Genomic DNA, 27,812 nt, shown 5'->3' on the forward strand with positions numbered 1-27,812 from the left:
ATGTGGAGGAAGTGGTCTGAGCCACTAATTGAGAGCAGAGAGAATATGGGACTTGCACAGGGTCAGTTTAGCAATAGTTGGAAGAGAACTATTCGATGCAATAACTGAAATGGGGAGATGTGGACTGAGCAAGAGAAGCTGGAAATTGAACCATTAGAGCTCATCATTGAACCAGTGAGGCAGAGATTGATCCAGGGAAGGTGAAGTGTTTTTATTCTGTCAAAGTTCTTACAATGTTTCATGACTTAAACAATAAAACCTATTCTGTCACAAAATGATGTATAATGTGCATGGTATTTGTAGATATTTTCCTAATCTGCTATTTTTTTCCCAGTTTTTTAAGTGACACAAATTCCAGGGATCAACAATCTGATAATCTTTGAAAAATTCTAAAGTAAAAAACTGAGATCCTCACTCTCTGTGGTCACAAAAGATCCCCGGAAAAGAGTAAGGTGATCTCCGATGTCCTGGATAAAATGCCCACCATTCTGGACCCCTATTCATGCCCCATCTCCAAATGGATATCTATCTATCTCATTCTTTAACCACCTAATAGCTAATGTGTGGCGAGTACACTGGCACAAGAATGTCTGCCATTGTAACATCCAGATGGATGCTATGCATTGGTGGTGGTTGAAGTGCTTCCTCAATGTCTATGTAAATTGCTTTGAGTAGGTTAGCAAAGCACTATATAAATGTAATTATTATTAAAAAACCACAGCACAAGTTTCTTTTGACCTCCATTAATAAATCTTACCAAATTCACAGAGGTATTCCAAGTCTTAGTTTAGAGAAAATTCTGTGTATCTTACTTTGCGCCTTAATTCAAGATGATGAAATAATGTGGACTGGTACAATTCATCGTGTGTGTGACAATAAGAGCAGTTTTCTGTTTCAGATTAGTTACTATCATTAGAACACACATTGAGAGAGTTGTTTTGTACTCCTGAATAATTTATGTAATGACTGCTCTCTATTGGTTTTGATTTTTCTTCCACTCTTCCTGCTGGCCTCCCTCAGAGGAACGTCACCATTTTATTTTCCTGTTCTGTCCTTGTGTGTGCTACAATTATCTTAGCCTGGAAGCTCTGGATTTTTTTTCCACTTGTGATCATGACTTTTGCTTTTTTTTTGGTGTGTATGTGTACGTGTTTTTAATATATTTAATCAATTACATCAACACAGTTCAAGCTGAACTCAAATTAAGCTCAAAGTGTGAAACACCATAGATCATCAGGAGATGGCTTCAATGGTCTATTTATGAATTACAAGATGGATGATCCTTCTGATTAAGCTATGTACTTCTCACTTCTCTCTCTGTCTAGGGGCTAGGTCCTGGAGTGGACAGGATTGCTGGTTTATACCCAACAACTGGTTTCATACATGACATTGAGCAAGTTACTTTATCTGGCAGTGATCTCACTGTAGACATACAGAACTCATTTTTACTGCCCCGGTACAGCACCTTGAGATGGAGTGGACTATGAGCATGGGAAAGGTGCTATGTAAATAAAATGTATTATTATTATTATTAGTAGTAGTAGTAGTAGTAGTACTAGTAGTAGTATTATGTATTAGGAGTGTTTTGTACAATGGTGGGGAGGTCAGGAGTAAATCAGTAAATTTGGAGGTGGTTTATTAAGCTGGCAATTTGTGATTTATTACTCTAGTTCCCATACAACACTCTTGCCCCTATGTAGTGTGGTCCTTCTTCATGTTTAATAGGCAAAACTAAAAATCAGATTGCTCGTCTAAAGCCTGTCAATAGAACATTTTCAGTATTGTGAACTGAGTCAGATGCTAGGAGGACAAATGCTGGGAAAGCTAAAACGGGTGTAGCTGTTTCTGCAGCCAACGGAGTAGTCCAAAACCTTCAGGTCCCATCTCCTTAAGTGTTCAGGCAGCTCCACATCATGTTTCCGTAGTGCTCATCTAATGACAACATCGCTACATGCTGACTTTTTAACTCTTCTCTGCATGACTGGCCAATGAGCTTCACAAAATATGGAGCTCTCCAGAACACCATGCATTTGACCTTTACCTTTTACTTTTGCCGAAATGTTCTCCCTCTCATGATAACTCTTTTACCATCATCATTAATGTGATGCTTAGTTCATCTGCAGTCTTTCTTCCAACTCACCTTCTGTGGGTCGCCTTTCTTGACAGCAATGCTAACACAGCTGCTATTTGCTTTCAGCCACTGGAACTCCTTCAGAAGGTGCTGAGCTTTGTCCCCGTGCTCGTATGGTAGGTAGAAGAGCCTCACCAGTAGATGAAGATCGTCCAGGCCTGGTGTTTCATGAGATGCTTCCAACTCATGGCTTGCAGAATCCAATTGAGTGAGAACCTGGGTTTCTTGCTCTCTGTTCTCTCCTATCTCACAGGGCTTCCACACTGTGGCAGTTTCATTGGGTATTATATCTGGTGCACCTTTACTCTGACAGGGCACACTCGGCCTTCCTTCTGAAGAGTGATAGGGTTGAGGCCCTTTGGGGATCTCACAATCCTCCTCAGGCCCATCTATAGCAGACTTACAATGGCTCCACCTGGTGGTTATATGAGACCCCTGCTTTTCAGACATCTTTGGTTCACTGTTGGTTGAGGACTTGTCTTCCACTGGGAGAGTCTGTCTGCCTGGAAATAAGAAAACAATTAATAAAAACAAACCATTTCCAATATAATAGTGTAATACAGAATACCCCTTACAGATCTGTCTTCTTGTCTAATTATTCTTTGGTTTATAATTTTCCATCTTTTAACTTACAGTATCCTTAAGTTATTTGATATTCAAATTAACAAATAAATACTTAAATATATTAACAATAAGTATACACACAAAACAAGATAGCACACTATCACTGGTTTTCAGCTTTTAAGTTATATTTTTAACATCAGTAAGCGGATTCTTTCTTTATTCTTAATTCTAGCCTTCCATAACCCTCCACGTTTGCTTGCAATCCTGTATTTGAATGAATGAAAGGATGAACAAATAAACATGAATGAATATAAATAAACTTGCAAATTGATTTGGAGAAAGAGACACATGTGCAGAGCTCAACAGTGCCCTCTTGTGGAGAATGGGCCTTATACTACTACTGTACTTCTCAATAATTTCTCAGAAACATTAGATCATTAGAAGAACAGTGATGAAAACAGGCCTAGATTCACCTACATTTCCCACAATAACATCAAGTTGAGATTTGAAGATCCCCAAAGTCCAACTTTCTGCTTCAGTACCCTTCTAAATCAGTCGTTCTAATGTTCAATCCTTGGGGGCCCTTGTGGCTGCAGGTTTTTGTTTTAATCAGTTTTACAATCAGTCAGTTAATCATCTTATTGGTTAATTAACTGGTCCCTTTTTCTTTTTTTTTCTCTTATTCTTTGCTCAAAATGTATATTTATAAGAAATTACCTGGGCTACCCATCTAAGTCGGGTTAACATTTAAGTAATCAATGAAGTCCTCATGCTTTTTTGTTTCATATATGCAGTTTCCATTTGGTCTGGTGTAATAATACTCACCTGATCCCTTTCCCTTGTGGTAGTCTTTTCCTCTTTGGATAGAGCCGCCCATTTTTTGACACTTTCCCTTAATGTTACGTTAGAAAATGTGGCAGTACATACTACCATATTGGCCTGTTTTAACAACCCTAGACTAGTCATGTCAGGGCTTTGCAATGTTTGTACTGAATTTTTGTCATATTTGCTCATCCATTTCCCACCTTGCAAAGTTACCAGTCATTAGTATTGTAGCATCAATTGGTCACGTGGATCGAATGCGTGCAAGAAAGTCTCTACCATGCTATTGTGGCTGACATATAACATTGGACAACAGAATTTTCTTATTTTTAAACCCTTACTTGGTATTTGTAATTTCATTTTTGATTTTTTTGACATTTCTTATACAGATTTTGACTTTTTAACAATTTTTCTCTATAACAATATCAACCAGACGGACACACAGATGCACAGATACAGACACTTGTCTTTTATTAAGGTAAATACATTTAAAAAAATCTAGAAATATAATGTTTACAGTCATATGAAAAAGTTTGGATCTTAATTCTGTGGATTTTTGTTTATCATTGGCTGAAATTTCAAAGTAGCAACTTCCTTTTAATATATGACATGCCATATGGAAACAGTAGTATTTCAGCAGTGACATTTAGTTTATTGGATTAACAGACAATATGCAATATGCATCATAACAAAATTATACAGGTGCATACATTTTGGCACCCCAACAGAGATATTACATCAATACTTAGTTGAGCCTCCTTTTGCAATTATAACAGCCTCTAGATGCCTCCTATGGCCTTTGATGAGTGTCTGGATTCTGGATGGAGGTATTTTTGACCATTCATCCATACAAAATCTCTCCAGTTCAGTTAAATTTGATGGCTGTCGAGTATGGACAGCCTGCTTCAAATCATCCCAGAGATTTTTGATGATATTCAAGTCAGGGGACGGTGAAGGCCATTCCAGAACATTGTACTTCTCTCTCTGCATGAATGCCTTTGTAGATTTCGAACTGTATTTTGGGTCATTGTCTTGTTGGAATATCCAACCCCTGCGTAACTTCAACTTTGTGACTGATGCTTAAACATTATCCTGAAGAATTTGTTGATTTTGGGTTAAATTCATCCGACCCTCGACTTTAACATGGGCCCCTGTCCCTGAACTAGCCACACAGCCCCAAAGCATGTTGGAACCTCCACCAAATTCGACAATAGGTAGCAGGTGTTTTTCATGGAATACGGTGTTTTTCTTCCGCCATGCAAAGCGCTTTTTGTTATGACCTAATAACTCAATTTTTGTCTCATCAGTCCAAAGCACTTTGTTCCAAAATGAATCTGGCTTATCTAAATGAGCATTTGCATACAACAAGCGACTCTGTTTGTGGCGTGAGTGCAGAAAGGGCTTCTTTCTCATCACCCTGCCATACAGATGTTCTTTGTGCAAATTGCACTGAATTGTAGAACGATGTACAGATACACCATCTGCAGCAAGATGTTCTTGCAGGTCTTTGGAGGAGATCTGTGTGTTGTCTGTAACCATTGCATATGCCACTCCTGTATTTTTCTTGGCCTGCCAGACCTGCTGGGCTTAACAGCAACTGTGCCTGTGGCCTTCCATTTCCTGATTACATTCCTTACAGTTGAAACTGACAGTTTAAACCTCTGAGACAGCTTTTTGTAGCCTTCCCAAAAAAACATGAGATTGAACAATCTGTATTTTCAGATCTTTTGAAAGTTGCTTTGAGGATCCCATGCTGTCTGTCACTCTTCAGAGGAGAGTCAAAGGGAAGAACAACTTGCAATTGACCACCTTAAATACCTTTTCTCATGATTGGACACACCTGTCTATGAAGTTCAAGGCTTAACGAGCTAATCCAACCAATTTGGTGTTGCAAGTAATCAGCATTGAGCAGTGACAGGCATTCAAATCAGCAAAATTACAAGGGGACCCACATTTGTGCACAGCCAGTTTTTCACATTTGATTTAATTTCATACAACTAAATACGGCTTCACTGAAAATCTTTGTTCAGAAAACACCCCAGTACTTAAATGTTCCTAGGACATGAAAGACTTACCACTGTTATCTTTTTTGTTGAAAGTAGAGTAAATTATTATGCGGGCTGAGAGGGGTTCCAAAACTTTTTCATATGACTGTATATTTGTATTATATGTAATATTTGTATTTATAACTTTAAGTACTTAACTTTCATCACTTTCCTGTTAATTCACCTCTTTTAATTAATGAGTATTAGAGTAGACACCTTGCCAAATGATATTGGATGCTTCAGAGTCTGGTGTGCTAACATGCTTATTAGTAAAAGAATGGATCAAATAATCAGAACATCTGGAAAGCAGAATTAAAGTCATGACAATGAGGATGATGAAAATTTTAGAAAACGATAAAAGACACTAAATTATCCACATGTAACATACATAAATGCTTTCTACATCCCAATACAAATGAGCAAATTGAGAATGCATAACGCCACTGTTAATTACTCTTAAACGTTAGGCAGAACAATGTGTGGCACACTACAATCCATGAAAGTACAACTCGACTTATGTTCATAAGCTAAACAAAATCTAAAGCATTAACTAAATTTATTTATTGTAAAATGGATCACATCAGACTGTAGACCTCTCAGTATAGATGAACAAGCAGGAGTGAGAGACGTCATTCAGTGAGAGCTGACAAGTCTTGGCCATTACCTTCACATCAGACAACTGGGTCACGTATCAATGGTTTGTTTGAAAAGCACAACTTTTTGCACTGTGACTAGATAAGATGGACAGCAGTTGTATTCTCAGAGGACTACTGGACAATTATGAACTACTTTGGTTAAACACCTCATTAGTTAAGATGAGTTGAGTGACATTTTGTGATTAATTGAAGTTAAAACTTTTAATTGTGTGACAGCCCTAGTACAAGGAAATTAACAAACTACCAAAGTCACCCTATAGACCTCCTGAACATCCATCCAACTCAATTTTGGGGTTGCATGGGGCTACACATTATCCCAGATTGGCAGGAAACAATTTTGTACAGGGCACTAGTCCATCACAAGGCACATTCACGTACATACACAATGGCACTCACTCACACAGGCTTAGTGATCCAGAGGACACCAGAATTTAAACCTGTCAGATCCAAGGCAGCAGTGGGCAGTGGTAGCCTCATCATTCTGCTGCATATTATGGTGGGCAGGCCTCTACGGGTTTCAAGAGTGTTAAGAGTCCTGGGGCCAACATGGACAGTTACAGGAACGTGGCTGTAGGAGTTTTAGGGGTCTTTCCAGAGCAGGGAAGTGGTCCAGGGATTCAACCCTGAAGAAATTCCATGATAAAGATGAAAAGCTCACTCTGATTTTAATTTCATTTAGTCTAGAGTCAGAAGAGAAGATGATGGCAAGAGTCCAGCTAGCAGAAAGAAGTAAGGTGAGAGATATTAAGAAAAGGCTGGGAGCAGTTTGGAGGAGTGTTTTGTATGAAATAATATGGGTAAGTGCACTGGGTACCCAAACAATTGATGGGATGGAGACTGCATAAGACGGTCTAATCAGCAGCAGCTTATTTGCTTTCACTTTATTGAAAATATTTGGTGCTATATTTCTCCACTTGTCTTCAATCTTTCTCATAAGCCATATGTTTGTTTTTTTTTTTACAAGAAATCCACCATTTTTTGAATGTTAATTTGGCTTGGAGAAAGCTTGAGTTCCCCCAACTGGCCCACCGCTGTTCTTGATTCAATCCCACCTCTGACTCACTGTGTGACCACGACCAGACCACTTTACTTGTCTTTGCTCTGATGTGATGTAGCCAGTTTTTGCGTTTACATTTACTTTTTTGGTTGACGCCTTTATTCAAGGTGACTTATAACATTTAGAATATAATTGGTTACATTTCTTTTTTTTTGTTTATTTTTTTTCCCAATTGGAGTGCAGGCAGGTCATGTGACTTGCTCATTGTCACACAGTGTAAGTAGTGGGATTTGAACCCACAACCTCAAGGTTTGAAGTCCAAAGTCTTCACCACTACACCACACAAAGACCCAGAAAATTGAGAGTGATCATTTCACCTAATTTCACACTGCTATTGTGGGCTGCATCAGGTGTGGGCAGGAGGAGGAGTACAGAAAGTTAATCAAAGACTTTGTTAAATGGTGCGACTCAAACCACTTACACCTTAACACCAGCAAGACCAAGGAGCTGGTGGTGGATTTTAGGAGGCCCAGGCCCCTCATGGACCCTGTGATCATCAGAGGTGACTGTGTGCAGAGAGTGCAGACCTTTAAATATCTGGGAGTGCAGATGGATGACAAATTGGATTGGACTGCCAATACTGATGCTTTATGTAAGAAAGGTCAGAGCAGACTATACTTTCTGAGAAGGTTGGCATCCTTCAACATCTGCAGTAAGATGCTGCAGATGTTCTACCAGACGGTTGTGGCGAGTGCCCTCTTCTACGCGGTGGTGTGCTGGGGTGGCAGCATAAAGATGAAAGACGCCTCACGCCTGGACAAACTTGTTAAGAAGGCAGGCTCTATTGTAGGATTAAAGTTGGACAGTTTAACATCTGTGGCAGAGCGACGGGCACTAAGCAAACTCCTGTCAATCATGAATAATCCACTGCATCCACTTAACTGTGTCATCTCCAGGCAGAGGAGTAGCTTCAGTGACAGACTTTTGTCACTGTCCTGTTCCACTGAGAGACTGAGGAGATCGTTCCTCCCCCACACTATGCGACTCTTCAATTCCACCCGGGGGAGTAAATGCTAACATTAATTTTATTTTAATTTTTTTCATTTTTATTACTATTTAATTTAATATTGTTTCTTTGTATCAGTATACTGCTGATGGATTATGTGAATTTCCCCTTGGGATTAATAAAGTATCTATCTATCTATCTATCTATCTATCTATCTATCTATCTATCTATCTATCTATCTATCTATCTATCTATCTATCTATCTATCTATCTATCTATCTAATTTATACATTTCTGTGATGTTGGCGTCCAAAAAGGCAGAACATGCCAAGTTCACACACTCAGTACCTAGGCTAGGATTTGAATCCAAGACTCTGAAGCTGTGAGGTGACCAGTTCCACCATGCTGCCCCAAATGATATTCATTTCAATTAAAATTCTGACCAGATAGCACAGTCTCATGGTTACTAACTGAATCCCACACTCTGTTGTTTTTCACTTTCAGGCATTCACTGCCATTCTGAGCCATCATTCTGAGATGAAACAGCTTTGGCCTATTGGGGGGGAAGATTGAGGGTTTCGGTTACGAGTAGGTCACTTTAGCCTCACCATACACTCTTCTTTAGGTGTGGTACATAAAAGTAAATCTGATAGCTCTATCAGATCAAGATAATGCGGACTACATTTTGCCATCTTCAGCATCTTCCTTCTACCCCCTTTCATTTCATTTGTACATCTGCCACCTTCAATTAGAATGGAGGCCTGAATTTAAAGGCTTACATCTTCATCTTCTTTTGACCATTCATACTATATGGGCACAGGAAGAGGGGTGAAATGTATCTGACAAATAGTTAAATCACTTCCATATATTTAGGAAACTGTTGGCTCTCCTCTGAACATGCAGATGCCATTGTGGCCCCTCCTGCCATCTGTGTGTAATCTCGGCCCACCAGGAGTCCTGAAGCGTGTCCTGCCTATAATTAAACACTAATCTATTCCTCATCTGGTACTATACACTCAAACTCCTGTCTTCAAGTGCCAGTATTGCCATTTATCCTGGGGGGCATCGAGTCATGTGCCTGGCTGGATGCCTCCCACTCGCTTTTTTATTTCTTTTTGTCACACATTTTCATCTTAGATGTCTGGAAGTGTTGTCATGACAAAACCGCTCAATAAAATGACACCTTCTTATGTCTAAACTGTCTCACGGGTTGGCTGAGACATACTGAGTCACAGAGTGATGGCCACCTGCTGGCTCTCTCGCGGAGCAACTGATTAAACTTTACTTCAGGCAGTGCATTTCACACAACACAACATCACAGGGATGTTCAAGTCCACCTCTCTGAGTGCTGGGGATCACACATTAAGTACCTGGAAGTACAGATTTGCCAATCTCCTCAGTCCAGTCCTGCAAAGCTCTGCACAGGGCATCCTCCGGACAATATGCACCAGACTCCTCTTTAGTGGCACTGCCATCTATAGAAAAATGCAAAAATAAAAGTCCCATCAGTATATCAATCATCTTTATGTTACTGAATATAATGGCTTGCATAGCCTTAGTAAATTACAATCTTAAAATAAAAAGCCAGCTGGTCAAATTGTATGCATTGCTCTAAAGCTAGAACTATTAATCTGATCAGGGGGTTGGTTCACACTTTTGTTTCAGTCTGGGAAATTGCTCTGTGAATCATGACTATATGCCAGTCATTAACCAGAGAATTTCATGTTATATGGTATCCCTCACATTGAGGACAGGACCTCGTTCTGTAGATAATACAGCTTCTAAACTCTAAGCAGCTCATTTCCATGTGTGTGTGACGTTAAGCTGAGCTCTCTCCCAGTCCCTATACAGGCGGCTGGACTATTACAACTTTGTAAGATGTTTGTCAAGTTGGTATCTACTTAAGCAGTGAAGGAAAAAAAAATGTCCATCAGTGCCACCTTCAGCTTGGAGGTTCTCCAATTTCCAGAGAAGTGCAGGTATTTGGTTTCTAACAATGAGACAGTCTTTGTCTGGGTGCCTGATCTTTGTGTACATGTAAGTTTTCTCTGTTCTCTTCTCACATCTCAAAGACATGTATGTTAAGTTAACTGTATATTCTGAATTGTTCCCAAGTGAAGGCCTGCTCGGGTTTACCTTATAATGATTTGGCCTCCAATCCTGGAAAGAATTTTGTTTTGTTGCCAACGGTGCTGGAACAGTCTTGGGCTAAGGCTGCAGCTACCAAAAGGAAAAACTGTATAGGAAATGGATAAGTTACACCAAGACGTGAACTCAGATCCCCATAGCTTGTGAAGCAATAACACCAAACAAGGAATCATCTTAAGATAATAACTGATATTGTAATATTCTGGTAGAAATCAACATATTAATTAAAGAAAGAAATGTAGCCTCTGCTATGACAAGTTTGATAAAACCTCCTCGATTCAGAAACCAGGCAGGAGAAAACCTGTCCATCGAGTCTTTAATTATGTCTTCAGCAAATGTTTGAAGAAAGAGCATACACCACAGTAGTCTGTTACAAAATGATCAGAATGATCAAAGAAATAAGGGCAGAGCTCTACTTTATAAACAAATGAATTTACATAACAGTACTGATTAATGCATACATTTACTCTGATTGGTTCCTTGGTTTACCCCCAAGTGACTTTATTGAAATAAAAGTCTGTTCTTCCATACTCTTGATCTTCTCATATCGATAATGTTCAGCTATTACCCCTGAAATCTCTTTGTATATGACAACTGTCCAGTCTTGTTTTTTACATGACATATGCCGATTTAGAAATCATCTCCATGTACATTTTGTGTATTACATCAACCTTCTCCTGGTACATCCTTGTCGTTGTTATTCACTTAACCTTCCTGATATGCTTGAACAGGTTACTGACATTTATTAAACCTTTTATACGTCTAAGATAGATGCTATATTTTAATATGGGAAAATACCAAAATACTTAACCATTGTTACCTCCAAATTATTTTCTCACACAATATACAGTGAAATGGTAGACATAAATGTAAAGTATTACATGTGTTCTCACAACAGTCGACCAAACAATCAGACCAGAAATTTGACTCCCTCCTTTTTACCTCTGTTGTCCCCTTTGTGCTGTCCAAGCCACACCCTCTTCAATGTCAGCCTAATCTACTCAACAATATACAGCATTGCTTTCTTAAATGCAAAATTCTGACCTTAGCATCTTTACTTCCTGCTTTTCCCTAAACAAACTATAAGAGCACATCTTACCTCAAATGGAATGAAAGCTATAATATTGATGGGGTGCACAGCACTTACAGCTGTTAATGTATTAATATTTCCAGATAATCTAGGCTAGTATTTCCCAACCTGTGGACATGATGAAACCCTGCATCTGTGCAAGTGGACAGCAGTCAACCCTGAACGAAACCTCATCTAGCAGTCTGATGATAGCACTCGATTCAAAGAATAAATAACTTGTTCACTTTCATGTTCCTATGTATACTTGTAACTGATACTCGTAAATGCTTTATGAATATATACTAGTATACTTAAGAAGCACCTTATTGAATTAAATAACATATTTAAGCAGAAAATACTTCCTTATGCACATATTACAATTGCATCCACCACCCACAATTACAGCAGCCCATATGAGCAAAGAGCTGAAAAGACTTCGTGCCAGGAAAGCAGCGGGTCCAGATGGTGTATCGCCACGACTGCTGAAGGCATGTGCGTTGGAACTGGGGAGTCCTCTACAGCGCATCTTCAACCTGAGCCTGGAACAGGGGAGAGTCCCAAGGCTTTGGAAAACATCTTGTATCACCCCTGTCCCAAAGGTATCACGTCCTAGTGAGCTGAATGACTTCCGCCTGTTGCTCTGACGTCACATCTGATGAAGACCATGGAGCGGGTGCTGCTTCACCACCTGAGGCCACAGGTCCGTCACGCCCTCGACCCTCTGCAGTTCGCATACCAGGAGAAGGTGGGAGCGGAGGATGCCATCATCTATATGCTACACCGATCTCTCCCACTTGGACAGAGGCAGTGGTGCTGTAAGAATTATGTTTTTGGACTTCTCTAGCGCCTTCAACACCATCCAACCTCTGCTCCTTAGAGACAAGCTGACTGAGATGGGAGTAGACTCACACCTGGTGGCATGGATCGTGGACTATCTTACAGACAGACCTCAATATGTGCATCTTGGGAACTGCAGGTTTGACATTGTGGTCAGCAACACAGGAGCGCCGCAGGGGACTGTACTTTCTCCGGTCCTGTTCAATCTATATACATCAGACTTCCAATATGACTCGGAGTCCTGCCACGTGCAAAAGTTCGCTGATGACACTGCTATTGTGGGCTGCATCAGGTGTGGGCAGGAGGAGGAGTACAGAAAGTTAATCAAAGACTTTGTTAAATGGTGTGACTCAAACCACTTACACCTTAACACCAGCAAGTCCAAGGAGCTGGTGGTGGATTTTAGGAGGCCTAGGCCCCTCATGGACCCTGTGATCATCAGAGGTGACTGTGTGCAGAGGGTGCAGACCTATAAATATCTGGGAGTGCAGCTGGATGACAAATTGGACTGGACTGCCAATACTGATGCTCTATGTAAGAAAGGTCAGAGCAGACTATACTTTCTGAGAAGGTTGGCATCCTTCAACATCTGCAGTAAGATGCTGCAGATGTTCTACCAGACGGTTGTGGCGAGTGCCCTCTTCTACGCGGTGGTGTGCTGGGGTGGCAGCATAAAGATGAAAGACGCCTCACGCCTGGACAAACTTGTTAAGAAGGCAGGCTCCATTGTAGGATTAAAATTGGACAGTTTAACATCTGTGGCAGAGTGACGGGCATTAAGCAAACTCCTGTCAATCATGAAGAATCCACTGCATCCACTTAACAGTGTCATCTCCAGACAGAGGAGCAGCTTCAGTGACAGACTTTTGTCACCATCCTGCTCCACTGACAGACTGAGGAGATCGTTCCTCCCCCACACTATGCGACTCTTCAATTCCACCCGGGGGAGTAAATGCTAACATTAATTTTATTTTAATTTTTTTCATTTTTATTACTATTTAATTTAATACTGTTTCTTTGTATCAGTATACTGCTGCTGGATTATATGAATTTCCCCTTGGGATTAATAAAGTATCTATCTATCTATCTATCTATCTATCTATTGACTTTGTGTAAAAACTGGTGAAGATAAATAAATATTAAAAATATGTGAAGTTTGCTGGACTATGGAGATGGAGGAAATGGCACATATTCTTATACACCAAAATGTAGTATGATAATAAATGCAGTAATATGGTTATAAACACACACATCTACATCAGCCTTAAAATCTGTATTTTTTATTCCATGGTTCTCCATATTAGAATTTCTGGTGTGTGTTTATTATTATCTATATATTCACTGTATTCATTTCCACATGCTTCTTAACTTTATGCTCTACGCTGCTTGGGAATAAATACATAATTTCAAATTTGTTAAATCTGTGAGTTGTACACAGATATAAGGACTAAATAAAAGACTCCATATAACAAAATAAATATACTTGGCTTTTTAGGTCATGGAGATTTGCCATTCCACTTTAGTACATTCAGATGTAATCATCCTTGTAAGCATTTGTCCGGGCATAAGCAAGTGTTCCCATAAGCATTTTTCACTATTCAACTTAAATCCACCAGTGCATTCCGTACTGGCTAAGAGTGTTCAGAAAGTGGGTGCTTGGAAATGCACACTACCTTCTCAGGTCTCAACATTCACATCATTACAAAATTTTGTTTCCTTTCTGTATGAGTTGGGATTCCTCACCTGACCTGGCTGAGTATTTCCTCATCCGATGAATTGATCTAAACCATGAGCCCAGGGTGTGTACAGGAATGAAGTTGGCCTCAAACTCGCAGTTGGGATTCAGCAATAGACCCTGAAGGTGTGGCCCAAGTCTAATGGGGCGACCTTTGAAGGGGCCGAGGAAGACAATCTTCGAGTCATAGTCATTGGCATGAAGGTTGTCCCAGATCAGTGGTCGGCGTTGCAGCACCTCTTGCACTTCCTTGATAGACTCCTCTGTCAGCTCTTTGGAGATCACCTTTGTTCCTATGGAACAAAAGGCCAGAAAGTATTAGGTAGGTCAACACCATTAAAAAAGTCAGATAAACGATCTAAGGCAGTGGTATTAAACTCAGTTTTATTGAGGGCCAAAAAAAACCCCTTTAAATACCCGTCGAGGGCCAGAACATATCAACAATTATCTTTCCGCCACATTTTCTTTACAAACAAGACACACAGGCACCTCTGCTCATCACAATCATTTGTTTTGCCTCACGTCTCTTTTCAAAACATCTTCTCATCTTATCAGTTTCTCTTCTCTTGGCCCTTGCAATGGCTTAGGGAAGTTACCAGCAGCCATAGGGCTATCAGCATGGAGTGAAGACATGATGTCAGTGCATAAAGCTGAGTGACAGCAGCAGTCAGAACACAGGCAAGAATTTGTAGCTAAAGCAAAGAACATTTGCTTACATCTGACATGTATGTCGACATGATGGTACTTGACCACATTAAAAGGCAGGCGTAAATGTTCTAGTGGTGGATCACACAAGCCACATTCTGAGTTGGTCAGAAATAGAATTGAGAGTGAACTAATTTAATTTGAACAGAAACACAAATGCATTTTCTAGCCACATATAACAATTAAATCAACAGCAAAATCAAAAGAATCATGTAGGGAGATGGCTAAAGTAAGGGGGCCATCCTTGCTATTCTGCAGCTTTAAAAAGTAACAGTAGTAGCAATAGCGACGTGTCTGAAGTTGAGCTACCATCTCCTCCATGAAACAGTCACATCTTTGGCATTATGCTAAAAATTAAAGTTATTTGTAGCACTGAGGCATGTCATCTTCTCCTCCATTGTTTCTTGCGTCATTACAAGCAGACGATTTTTATTTTAACTACAGGTTAGTAGCTGTGGAGTGCTGTTCTGTAGAATAACATCATTGTGATTGGAGATGCAATTTAATATGGATAGAATCCATTTATGAAACACAAGTTAAGGTTGGTCTTTCAGAAAACTTACTGTTCACCAGGTGCAGTATGCAAAGCATTTTGAATACTGATAAGTGGGATTTGTATTTGAAACCCCTGCTCTAAGGTTAAAAGTCGGGTACTTTAGGCTGACCAACTGTACACAACAAAATCATTGTGTAAAGGAGACAACATTTGAGGGTTTAAAATCAACACTGGCAGGAAAAGAGTTTCAGCATACTGAGTAGTCATATGGGAACTAGCAAGCTTTGATATTAAGAGGTGTGCTGCTGGCGCCTTTCTTATTGAGTGACAGTCCTGATACATCAGTTATACTGATTAGGGACGGGCTCTAAGGTTCACTCAAGGAATGTGTTTCACTTTCATAAGTGCCATCATTTTTTGTTAGACACAAACATAAACTCACCAGTCCATATGACACCAATCCCTGGCAGAAGTTCCTCCCCAATGGTCTTGAGGTATGCCGACTTGGCCAGACTTGGATAGCACAGGGAGTTACAGTACTCTACAAGGAAGAACATAGTAGGTTTAAAACAACAAGTATGTCCAGGACAATGAGTACTTGTGAAAGTGGAACCTTTCAATTATAAAGCGTTCTAGAAGAAGTGGAAATCCATTGTAAAACAGTGTTCAAGAATCTATCAAACAGCAGTTCAACCAATAAACTTATCATGGGGGCAGGATACAGACCATGAAATAAAATTACTTAAAAACCAAAAGCCTGACTCAAGTTAGTGTAAAACTGTATTCATTAAGTACAAATTGAATATGTGACAAGGATTATATGTTTGTGTCAGTTGTAGAATCTTAACAGCATGCTTCACATTTCCAACAAGTAAAGAATTAAGCAATTAATACAGTCGTTTCATATCAAACACCCACGCGTAAGCTGTTTTTGAATGATTCTTATCATACCTAACAGGCTATCAGAAGGTAAAAGTCTCCCATACCTGTTGGACAAAAGAGAAATGTGCAAGGCTCCTCCAGGTACTGGAAAATCTCATTGGCCACAGAGACCTGTGCATGAGCAAATGACGAGAAGACATCCTTGTCCACCTGGCAGAGGGTATGGGCAATGTCATCAAATAATATGGCAAAGGCCTTACACCCGAGGCCTGCCACCTGTAAAGTGCAACATGAGAATCAATGCCTGTGATGAGTGGCTTGTCTGTGAGGAGGTTATGTCACACAATTAGGGCTAGATTACATCAAAAGCATCACCCCAGAAAATTCATATTTATACAAAACAGCATCTGTTCTTGAAAAAAAAACTCACATATAAGTGGCGTCAGAAAATGGCTTAATGTTTATGTAATAAAAAATCGAGAGTGGTCTCCCCTAGACTTTCTTGTATACTCAGATATGGGGATGGATATTTGAGAAGTAAACTGCTAGACAATGATTATATTTTTTATATTATGTACGTTAAAGAACCATCAACAACAAATCAAATCAAAGTAATAATATATATTATAAAAGTAAACTTGAATAAAGCAAACTCTGCAGCTACATGAATAAAAAAGTACAACTTCCGGTTAGCGGAAATAGGTCAAAAAATGATGCAAATCTATGTTTTGTACTTAATACTTGTATGCAAAATTGAAAGCGTACTCAAGTTATCACACACACACACACACAGACAGACACACAGACATAATTCTAAAAATGGTATTTTTGGACTCAGGGAGGTCTAAAACGTTGAGATTCATCAAAATCTTGAAAACAAATTTTTGGATGATTGCAATATTTTCCCTATACTTCGCATACGAGAAAGTAAAAAATACATACTTATAAAAGAACTACAAATCATTCTATCCATTCATCCATCTGACTTTAAACCTGCTTACATTTGCAGAAAATGTTTAGATTTATATACGAGGAATTAGACTCCATCTCTACAATATATAAAATCATTTTACAATCCCTTCCTTTCAAAGATCCAAGAGGACACTGGGAAAATGACCTCTCAATTAATATATCAGAAAAGGAGTGGAAAGTAGCAATGCAGAGAATTCACTCAAGCTCCATATGCGCAAAGCATACAATTATACAACTCAAAATTATATATCGAGCACATCTGTCTCGACTAAAACTCTCCAAAATGTTTCCAGGGCATGATCCAACCTGCGAACGTTGCAACCAAGCCCCAGCCTCACTAGGTCACATGTTCTGGGCCTGCACCAAATTAACATTATTCTGGACAAATATTTTTAATTACCTTTCAGACAGCCTTGGACTCACAATCCCTCCTAACCCATTAACAGCTGTGTTTGGGGTTCTTCCAGAGGGTCTTAAAGTGGAGAAGGACAAACAAATTGTGATTGCATTCACTACACTGTTGGCACGCAGACTCATTCTGATAAACTGGAAGAACCCAAATTCACCTCTTAAGTCAGTGGGAAACCGATGTGTTATATTATTTGAAATTGGAAAAAATCAAATACTCAGTTAGAGGATCTGTACAGACTTTTTTCAAAACATGGCAGGATCTAATCAGTAATATTTTAAAATAAGTTTATAAAGCACAGAGAATTTATTAATTTAGGTATTTTTACAAGCCTTAAATTTTACACCGTTTGGCTTGCTCTCTCTCTCAAGGGTGGGGATCGATCTTTTCTTAACATAATTCTTTTTTTTTTGTAAAAACTTGATTGCTATGTATTGATTGTAATAAAATTAATAAATAAAAATTAAAAAAAAAAAAAAAAGATTTATATACAAGGTATATTTATCATGGACATTATTAATGTCACATGGATTCAAATCTAAGGCTATATCCACACTACTTTTTCATTTAAAATGACATTAGTTTCCATTTTCACCTTTAGTCCACTGATTGGGTCTGGCTCATTATGGTATCTCATTCCCTGATTGGTTACGCTTTATTAAAGAAAACCTCACTCCAACATAGCAGACACAGAGGAGATGCTTTCCATGGCCCTTACTGTGTTGCTTACCTGTATGCATCTAAAATGTGTTTTATACAGTTTGAGTGCTGCATATGTGTGCACAAGGCAAGCCATTTACAGACTGCTACAGTTCTGACGTTCAAGTATTTTTCTGCCGATGCATGCATGCTCAGTGTATTCCAACGTCTATGTCATATGCGTTTCCAGTCATTTAGTGTGAAAGGAGATACTTTTGTAAACCATGAAAAAATGCTAGTATGGATGGATATTGTTTTCATTTAAAAATAGTTTTTAAATTAAAATGTAGTAGCAACGGCATACCCTAAAATCATGTATGTGTGACTGGTCAGGATGTGAATGAGACTTCACCCCTCGCAACTTTTTTTTGTCCACTAATTATCCTCAGCCCCTCCTATCAGTGTCTGTTGCCAAGCAACAGTAATCACATGAATGAGCTTTGTGGCTTCATGCCTGAAGCCTACACTTTTCAAAATGGCTTAAAAACAAGCACTCAAAACAGCTAAATAGGTGAAAGCCCGGAAAAGGAAAGAGGTGGAACAAACAACCAAATGCTTAATATCTGATTTCCTTTAATAGATCCAAAAAGGGTAAATTAATTCAAGAAATCTCCAAAACAGAAATTAAAAAAAGTAAATTATAAAGAATACAAAAATTGCTAAATACCAGTAAGTGAAAGAAAATCCTAACTGGCCAAAACTAATTCAGAAAGAGGAAAAGCAAGAATAAAAAAAACAAAAAGAGCAAAACAAAAAAACCAACTCACTGTTAAGTCATGGTTGTGTTGAAGGGTGAGCACCTGAACTGACCAGGAGATGGGAAAAATCCAAAAATGGCCAAAAATGCCAGAAAGAGTGTCAGAAAGGCAACTAAAACCAAGGAGCACCATCATGGATAAAAAAGTGCTCAAAAAATAAACAATAATATCTGACGCAAGGAATATTTTGAAAAAGGAACAAATTGATATCCAGAAGTTGTTTGTTTTTATCCAACTGAAGGATAAGCCCAAGTATCAGTGAAGTCAAAAAAGCAATGATTTGGTGCAATACTAGTATCTTTTAAATAAAGAATGACATGAAACTAAAATAAATCTCTATTATAAAAGGAAATCCTGGGAAGAGACTTTCTCAGAGATAATTTCAGGTCCCGCGAGACAAGACTTTTTGCCATCAGAGTTTGACAAGTCCCGCCCTCCTCTCAAACATTTACAACCATGCCCACATCCAATCACTTTTCATTCATGTGAATGCTATTGTCAGACACAGTTCCTGCGCTCTCAGCTCCAAGTGGGGTCGGAAATAAAAGATAAAGAGTAGAAGACAAAGTAGAACGTCGTAAAGAGGTTAAAAAACGTTGGCGCGGTACACATGCAGAGCAGGTTAGAGATTATAAAAGTACTAAAATTCAAAAGTCTCAAAAAACTGATAAAAAAGATCACATTAGCACAAACAAATGAAAATTATTACTCTGTAAAATAACAGAACAGCAAAAAGAGATTGAATATATGGACATAGGTGATATGACAGAAGTATGTAGATTTTGTTCGGCTTTAAACTTTAAGTCAGAGACTTGTAGATCATGTAATTTGTGTTGCCATCAAGGAAAAGTAGTGTTTCTTAGCAATGACGAGGCCTATCCAAGAGAATTAAAAGATTTGTTGTCTGGTGAAAGTGAAATCCACATCCTCGAGCGGCAGAGACATGAAGTGGCTGGTGCATAGCGCAGGCCAGGAGGTTGGCGAGTGAAGCGAGCAGGAGGCGAAGCCCCCTAGTTTACTCAAAAAAATCAACACAAAGAAAAAAAAATCTTCATAATGAATTCTCCTTTAACAAAAAAAACAAAATAACTGAAAATACACATATAAAAACATTTTAATTTTACAAAATGGGGGCCAAACAAGAAAAGCCGGGATAAGTTAACTAATTCCTCAGCAAGGAGGCTAAGGCAGCAGATGTCTTAATCATAGGGCATCAATAATTGAGACATTATAAGACACAAAAATTATAAACAAATGGATTAGGGCAAAATTACAAGCAATACAATAAAATGAGTAGCGGACAAATAAGGAAACAGTACATTTACAAAAAATGAATAGAAAAAAAATCTGGTGATTTTAACATTTGTTTGTTTTCTTAGGACTTTGACCTTTTGCCTGTATTTGGTATTTTGCTTTTGCTGTCACATTGTGGGCACATTTGGTAGCTCATCTTTTTCTAGCACATGACTGTCTGCCTGCTTATTACTAACAAGTCTTTAGATCACAGACATACGAATAATCTATCGCCGTTTAGTTTGATCTCATTCTGTCCGTTCCTCCAGCTCTGCTCTTTAACCTGCATTTGCACGGCCAGCTCTGCTTTACAGGGTGTTGTGCCATTCTGCAGTCCTGTGGTTCATCTTCTCCTGCAGCAACGACTCGGGACGTTGTGGGTCGGTGGGAGGAGTACTTCGAAGACCTCCTCAATCCCACTAACATGCCTTCCAATGAGGAAGCAGAGCCTGGGGACTCTGAGGTGGGCTCTCCCATCTCTGGGACTGAAGTCACCGAGGTGGTCAAAAAACTCCTTGGTGGCAGGGCCCGGGGGTGGATGAGATACCCGAGTTCCTTAAGGCTCTGGATGTTGTAGGACTGTCTTGGTTGACACGTCTCTGAAACATCGCATGGACATCGGGGACAGTGCCTCTGGATTGGCAAACCGGGGTGGTGGTCCCCCTCTTTAAAAAGGGGGACCGGAGGGTGTGTTCCAACTATAGAGGGATCACACTCCTCAGCCTCCCTGGAAAAGTCTATTCGGGGGTTCTGGAGAGGAGGGTCTGTCGGATAGTCGAACCTCGGATTCAGGAGGAACAGTGTGGTTTTCGTCCTGGTGCGGAACAGTGGACCAGCTCTTCACCCTTAGCAGAGTCCTGGAGGGTGCATGGAGTTTGCCCGACCGGTCTACATGTGTTTTGTGGACTTGGAAAAGGCATTCCACCGTGTCCCTCGGGGAATCCTGTGGGGGGTGCTCCGGGAGTATGGGGTACCAGACCCCCTGATAAGAGCTGTTCGGTCTCTGTACAACCGGTGTCAGAGCTTGGTCCGCATTGCCGGCAGTAAGTCGAGCCCGTTTCCAGTGAGAGTTGGACTCCGCCAGGGCTGCCCTTTGTCACCAATTCTGTTCATAACTTTTATGGACAGAATTTCTAGGCGCAGCCAGGGTGTTGAAGGGGTCCGGTTTGGTGGACTCAGGATTGGGTCACTGCTTTTTGCAGATGATGTTGTCCTGTTTGCTTCATCAGGCCGTGATCTTCAGCTCTCTCTGGATCGGTTCGCAGCTGAGTGTGAAGCGGCTGGGATGAGAATCAGCACCTCCAAATCCGAGAGCATGGTCCTCAGCCGGAAAAGGGTGGAGTGCCCTCTCAGGGTTGGGGGAGAGATCCTGCCCCAAGTGGAGGAGTTCAAGTATCTCGGGGTCTTGTTCACGAGTGAGGGAAGAAGATCGACAGGCGGATCGGTGCGGCATCCGCAGTGATGCGGGCTCTGCATCAGTCTGTCGTGGTGAAAAAGGAGCTGAGCCGTAAGGCAAAGCTCTCAATTTACCAGTCGATCTACGCTCCTACCCTCACCTATGGTCATGAGCCATGGGTAGTGACCAAAAGAACGAGATCGCGAATACAAGCGGCTGAAATGAGTTTCCTCCGCAGGGTGTCTGGGCTTTCCCTTAAAGATAGGGTGAGAAGCTCAGTCATCTGGGAGGGGCTCAGAGTAGAGCCGCTGCTCCTCCGCATCGAGAGGAGTCAGATGAGGTTGCTCGGGCACGTCCAACCGGGAGGAGGCCCCGGGGAAGACCCAGGACACGCTGGAGGGACTATGTCTCCCGGCTGGCCTGGGAATGCCTTGGGATTCTCCCAGAAGAGCTGGAAGAAGTGGCCGGGGAGAGGGAAGTCTGGGCCTCTCTGCTTAAGCTGCTGCCCCCGCGACCCAACCTCGGATAAGCGGAAGAGGATGGATGGATGGATGGCCTCCAATATAAAGGAGCTGCAACAAAAGCTTGATCTCAAGAAGTTATAGAGAATAGTGAATTTAAGATTAGTAGAATGAAGATGGATTATAACCGGTTTAAAGAAGAACTTCGAGAAAGAGGCAGTTGCTGTCAGAGAGATTAAAAAGGGTAATTTAAATACCTTGGTTCCTATGTGACTGATGGTGGATTAGGTAGTAAGGTACACCAGAGAATCCAGGCAGGCTGGAAAAACTGGAAACAGCTGTCTAGTGTGTTATATGATAAAATATGGCTGTCAGACCAGCTGTGATCTATGGAGCTGAAACATAGCCCCTTAAGGGTTCCCAAGTGAGAAATCTAGAAGTAGCTAAGATGAGGATGTTGAGATGGATGTGTAAAGTGACCAAAATGGATAAGATTAAAAATGAGAGGATAAAGAAAATAGCAAAAATTGTGAAAGTCTCGAAGAAGATCCAAGAGAACTGGCTGCAGTGGTATGTCCATGTTATAAGAAGAGACGACAACTATGTAGACAGGAAGGTCATGCGATAGGATATTGAGGGAAGAAGGAGAAAGGGGAGACGGAAGCAGAGATGGATGGATTGTATAAGTAAAAGTCTGAGGGAGAAAGGATTAAATGGGAGTGGGTGTGAAGATTACAGAGGGTGGAGAAGTCTAGTCAAAAATAGCAACCCCATATAAAATTGGGAAAAGCTGGGGAGGATGAAGACTCTACATCTCAAATCACTGATTCTACAAAGCATTTTACCCCACTGTAGACTTGAGTGAAAGGCTATTCTATTGCTTAGCATCAATCTTTCAGTGACCCCAGAATTTATTTTAATTCTTTTTAATTGCCATAAGACTTTTAAATCTTTTACTTTTGAAATGTTTTCAAATCATTTAACTTGAATGGTGTTTTTACTGTGGGCAAAAATTGCCCCACTTTTCTCCACAGACCAGTGATAATCCAGGGGTAACTGTGAAGATAATAGTTAAAATGTACTTAGATTTTTGAAAAGCATGGGTGCCATTGGTGAGCCAGGTGTCTCAACATGTTCTCATCCTATAGAAATGTGATCCTGACAATTTTAGACAATGTGCAGCACAGGATAGCAGAAGATGAATGGAACTGTCAGGTCCATGAGTACCAACAGCATCCTGAAAGCCTGTTTTGATGTTGATGTTACCAAACAAAATGAATTAATAAAGTCACAGATTTATAGTTAACATAAAGTCTACCTACTGACACAGGTCTTCTAAAACTTGAGTAAGTGTCCAGGGAGCCAAAACTAGTTACATAGCTCTGTCTACACAATACAACAACAACAATAAAAAAAAAAAAATTATTTATATAGCACCTTTTCATACAAACAATGTAGCTCCTCGTACTTTACAAAAAGACAAAGAAAAAGGTTCCTGAAAAAATCAAAAAGATTAGGCAATAATATTAAACAATACGTAACAAAGAAGGTGATGTTCAGTTAGGCCAAAGGAAAAAAAACAAACAAAATCTGCAGGGGTTCCAATGCCAAAACACCACTCAGGCCCCACTGGGAATTCTACATACAGTAACAAATGTTCCTAAACCAGTACTCTTTGTTTTCATACTTCACAGGATAGTATTTGATGAAGTTGGTCTCATGGACAGATGAGGCACCCCCTTCATTCCATCAATGCAGGGGGCTGCATGGCACTTTGATCAGGTGGTGGTGGCACAGATCGCCACCACAGAAGAACCAGAAAAGATAGTAGAGTATAGCAGTGATTAGTACAGCCTGATCAGTACAACTTGACTGAAAATTGGCAACAACAGAATGTTTTAACTTAATGGTTTAACATATCAATCAACAAAACATCTCTCTATTCTAAAAAAAAACGAGACAAGACTTTTTTTCTTGTGACAAGACATGATCTTTTGAAAAGAGACACAGTGGCACTTTCACGTCCTGCGAGACGGTCAAGTCACGTCATACTTACAACCTTTGGAAGCAAGTCCCGTGAGACTGTGACTTTTGCAAGTCACACCCTACTTACAACCATTTTCAAACAAGACCATGGTCATCTAACCTCTCAGTTCTTGGAATGCTTTTGGCAGACACACTTCCTGTGCTCTCAGCTCTTAAGCAAGACTATACTTTTTGCCAAGAGATTTAACCACACCTGGGGCCGGAAAAAGATAAAGTAGAACGTCGTAAAGAATTCAAAAATGCTGGCGCGATACACATGCAGAGCAGGTTAGAGATAATGGAAGTAGGAAAATTCAAAAGTCTCAAAAATACGATAGTAAAGATTGCATTAGCGCAAACAAATATTACTCGATGAAATAATGAAACAGGGAAAAGAGATCGAATAGTGTTTGAGGATGTCTGGGGGACAAGAGAGACAAGGCAGTGAGACAAAAGGACAGCTTCTGTACAGGCTTTTAAAAGTTTGAAGCGCCACACGAGATGCAGATCATGCGGCACGATACCATCAGCAAGCCAGCAGCTGATCGAGCAAAGAGGAGGTAAAAAAAAAACTGTACTGTATTTGTTTCACATTGCATCACTGTTTAAAAGTAGTTTTGGAGGGGTTGGCGAGAGAAGAGAGCAGGGGGCAAAGCCCCCTAGTATTTATATATGACAAATTTCACTGTGTTGTATGTGCCTATACTAGGTGATGTCACATACATATTACACATCTGTTACATGGTATGGTCCTGCAAAATACGGTAATGTTCAAAGCAAAGAATTGCGTGCATTGCCCTATCACACTGCTACAGTATGTATTGCACTGCTGCCTCTTTTTCAGTTGCCTGTTGCTTCACACAGCACAATCAAGTGTTGTGTGCAACAACATCTGCATAAAACTTTGCAGCAAGCACACACGTGTCATGTGCCTTAACAAACCCAAAGCTACCAGGAGACAGAGTACATTTGGAACAGTGCTCCCTAAAATTATAGCACCAGTCCAGTCCCATCTCTGTTTGCAATGCCACGTAGCCCATTATCTTATGTTTTCTTTTGTTTTGGGCTTCCACTTTAAAAAGTGAAAATGCAAAGCAAGCTCAATGGAAATCAAAACAATTTCCGGTGTAACTGTTTGTCTCGTCAAACATTAGCTGAAAGGCAGTCTCAGGAAAGAGCAGCCTGAAGTAGCTGTCAAGCCGCTGGTAATCCATTGAGTCCACCAGCAAGCCACTTCATCTTGTGAAGTTCAGTAGCCAGCCTGCCTTCCATGGATGAATGTCTGAGTATTCTTCCCAGGCAAACCTTGCCAAAGGCACATCAGCTGCACAAACATGCTCAGCTCAGGGCCAATCAGCAGGGGAATGACCCGCAGGACTCCGATCGGCTGAACTCAGTTCCTCACACTCCTGTTCAATGTTCTGATCACTTGCATCAAAATCAGAGTTCGAAAAGTCAGAGTCTGACTCAGCTATAATATAAAAATTGTCACCCACTGAGTATTTTGCTTTACGCATTCACTTTGTTCTCTCGCCAGATGTTGACGTCATTTTTACAGTTGTTTGCTCTTCGTTACTCACGTACACACAGGGGTTTGACATGAAGTCGACAAGTCTTACATTTCTCTTAGCAAAGACTGTCTAACGATAACATAATGATGATTTTGTTGACGTTTTCAGCTGATTATTGCCCTCTACTACAGGATGTCGACAAATGTCGGATGAGTTTACCATGTCAAGTACAGTATCAAGTAACACACCTGGGCCTTCTTTGAAGAAGCCTGTTGGTATTGGGTTAAGGGTGCAGGTGGAGGGTTTCAGTAGAAAGATTATTTTATATAGTTTGGGTAGATCTATTCCAGTGAAAGAATTTAACTCGCTTAAAAGGGAATGCTGGGATTCAATTGGATTAACTATGGGGGAGTACTATATTCTTTCTAATATCATTTATTTTGAGTTTTAAAAATACAGCAAAAGCCTCACAAGTTTCAGTAGTGTTTTTTCTGATATCCTGATATGCAACAGTTTACTGAACTTTAAACATATTTATGTAGCTCAGTAATCAATAACTACACATCTTTCAATGCTGACTTTACAATTTTCTTATTTTTTCATAATTGCTTTTAGATTTCAATGATGGACTATTGTGTGGATGCTACCATGTGTACAGTATCAGATATCACAAGCCACATGTTACAGTCTAACATCCTTTTAGCTCCCACCAAGCAGCAGATCTTACACATAAGTGTACTGGTCTACCAGATGTGGGCAACTTGCTGTAATGGGCTTTACTACTGGTAATTCTTGGTCATGAACACATCATCATATTTTGAGATTGTCCTCCACACACTTTTTTCTTGAGGCAGGGTAGGTGTGTACCCATGATAAGCCAAATCTCTTTCTAAAACTAGTTGATTGTCTACCCATCCAGAACTGGTAACATTTAACCTTCCACCATCCGCCTAGGTTTGAGGTACTCTACCTGCCCAATAATCTCTCCACATGAATTTTCGGCATGTCAGGAGGCAAATAAAGAGCCAACTTAATTAGCTGAAGTCATTATGAGGTTTGATTTAACCCATATGCCCAAATCAGAAACATCCATCTAGTTTAAATCCAAAGAATGCATTTACAGATGTAAAGATGCCAGACCCAATACTGGCTGTGTATGATACAAAAGAAATGGATTCATCACACGTGTAATAATTACTATTGCAATGAAAAACAAATGGCTGATGTACTCTGATGTAAGACTCCTGCAAGCTTTTCTATGCTAGAGGCACACCATCACATGGGAATAAAAGTGGTTAGTAGCTGACATGTAAGGCACCCTTTCACACTACCTGCCTCAGCTTTCGTTTCAGCAGCACCACATCATAGGAGTTGGAGAAGATGATGTCCTGGCCAGGTGACAGAGCATAGATGAACTGCAGGCCACAGGCATGAGCAGCTTGTATAAGGGCCTTGAGGTGAACTGCAAGAAAAAAAGAAAAGAGTTGAATACTTGTATGAGCTCCACTGTACAGTAATGGACAACAATGGTGGACACAGACTAGGCAAGTGAAATCCACCAGTGAATGGAACCACAATATAAATTAAAACTTGCAACACCTTTCTATTTGATTTGAAAGAAGCACAATGATACAACTCCACAGAACTGGTGGGAGAACTGTGAGGCCACACAAACTTACTACAATTAAAATTAGCTGTGGGAGCCAGATTCCCAGCCAAGCAGTGGAAGGTAAATTTAGTGCCATGGGAGTGAGATTCCCAATCACATTTCATAAATGTGATATAGTTTGGCAGCTTTAACGCCATTAATTATCCAAAACATCTACAAAAATTTTGCAGACTTCGCAACAATTTGGAGGGTCCTCCAATCCCACTTTACAGTCTCATCCTGACATTAAATGACTAATTCACATTTACTGGGTAAGGCTCCTTTCTTACTGGACATATAGTGGATTCCTAAAGTTCAGACCCGTTTACTTTCTTTGCACTTTATTGTGTTGTATGTTTACTTTTAAATGGGTGAATTTGCATTTTTTCCCAGTTAATCTACATAACTCATAATGACAAAGTGAAAACATGTTTTCAGAAAAGTCTGCAAATTAATTAACAATCAAAATCTGAAATCTCTTCCTTGCAGGCCACATATGGCAAATTAAACTGACTGGACATTGTTTATTAAGGCACACACCTGTGTA

At 40.1% G+C, this 27,812-nt stretch overlaps 1 protein-coding gene across 3 annotated transcripts in view; it reads right to left on the reverse strand.

The window, feature by feature from the left end:
• si:dkey-183c6.8 (protein O-GlcNAcase) overlaps positions 1 to 27,812 on the reverse strand; it is a 71,457-nt gene that overhangs the window by 27,173 nt on the left and 16,472 nt on the right. Inside the window, exons 4-9 of one of the 3 annotated variants that reach the window (XM_039751960.1) lie at positions 26,949 to 27,079; positions 16,198 to 16,369; positions 15,654 to 15,752; positions 14,019 to 14,303; positions 9,592 to 9,696; positions 2,267 to 2,634 (exon numbers count right to left, since the gene is read on the reverse strand). In XM_039751960.1, coding sequence (XP_039607894.1) covers positions 2,267 to 2,634; positions 9,592 to 9,696; positions 14,019 to 14,303; positions 15,654 to 15,752; positions 16,198 to 16,369; positions 26,949 to 27,079 — 1,160 coding nt within the window. Of the gene's footprint in view, positions 1 to 2,140; positions 2,635 to 9,591; positions 9,697 to 14,018; positions 14,304 to 15,653; positions 15,753 to 16,197; positions 16,370 to 26,948; positions 27,080 to 27,812 lie in introns of all 3 variants that reach the window. The other 2 variants (XM_039751959.1, XM_039751961.1) reach the window with 2 other exon arrangements.

The sequence above is a fragment of the Polypterus senegalus genome, chromosome 4 (assembly GCF_016835505.1).
Source record: "Polypterus senegalus isolate Bchr_013 chromosome 4, ASM1683550v1, whole genome shotgun sequence".
In the NCBI taxonomy this organism is placed as follows: domain Eukaryota; kingdom Metazoa; phylum Chordata; class Cladistia; order Polypteriformes; family Polypteridae; genus Polypterus; species Polypterus senegalus.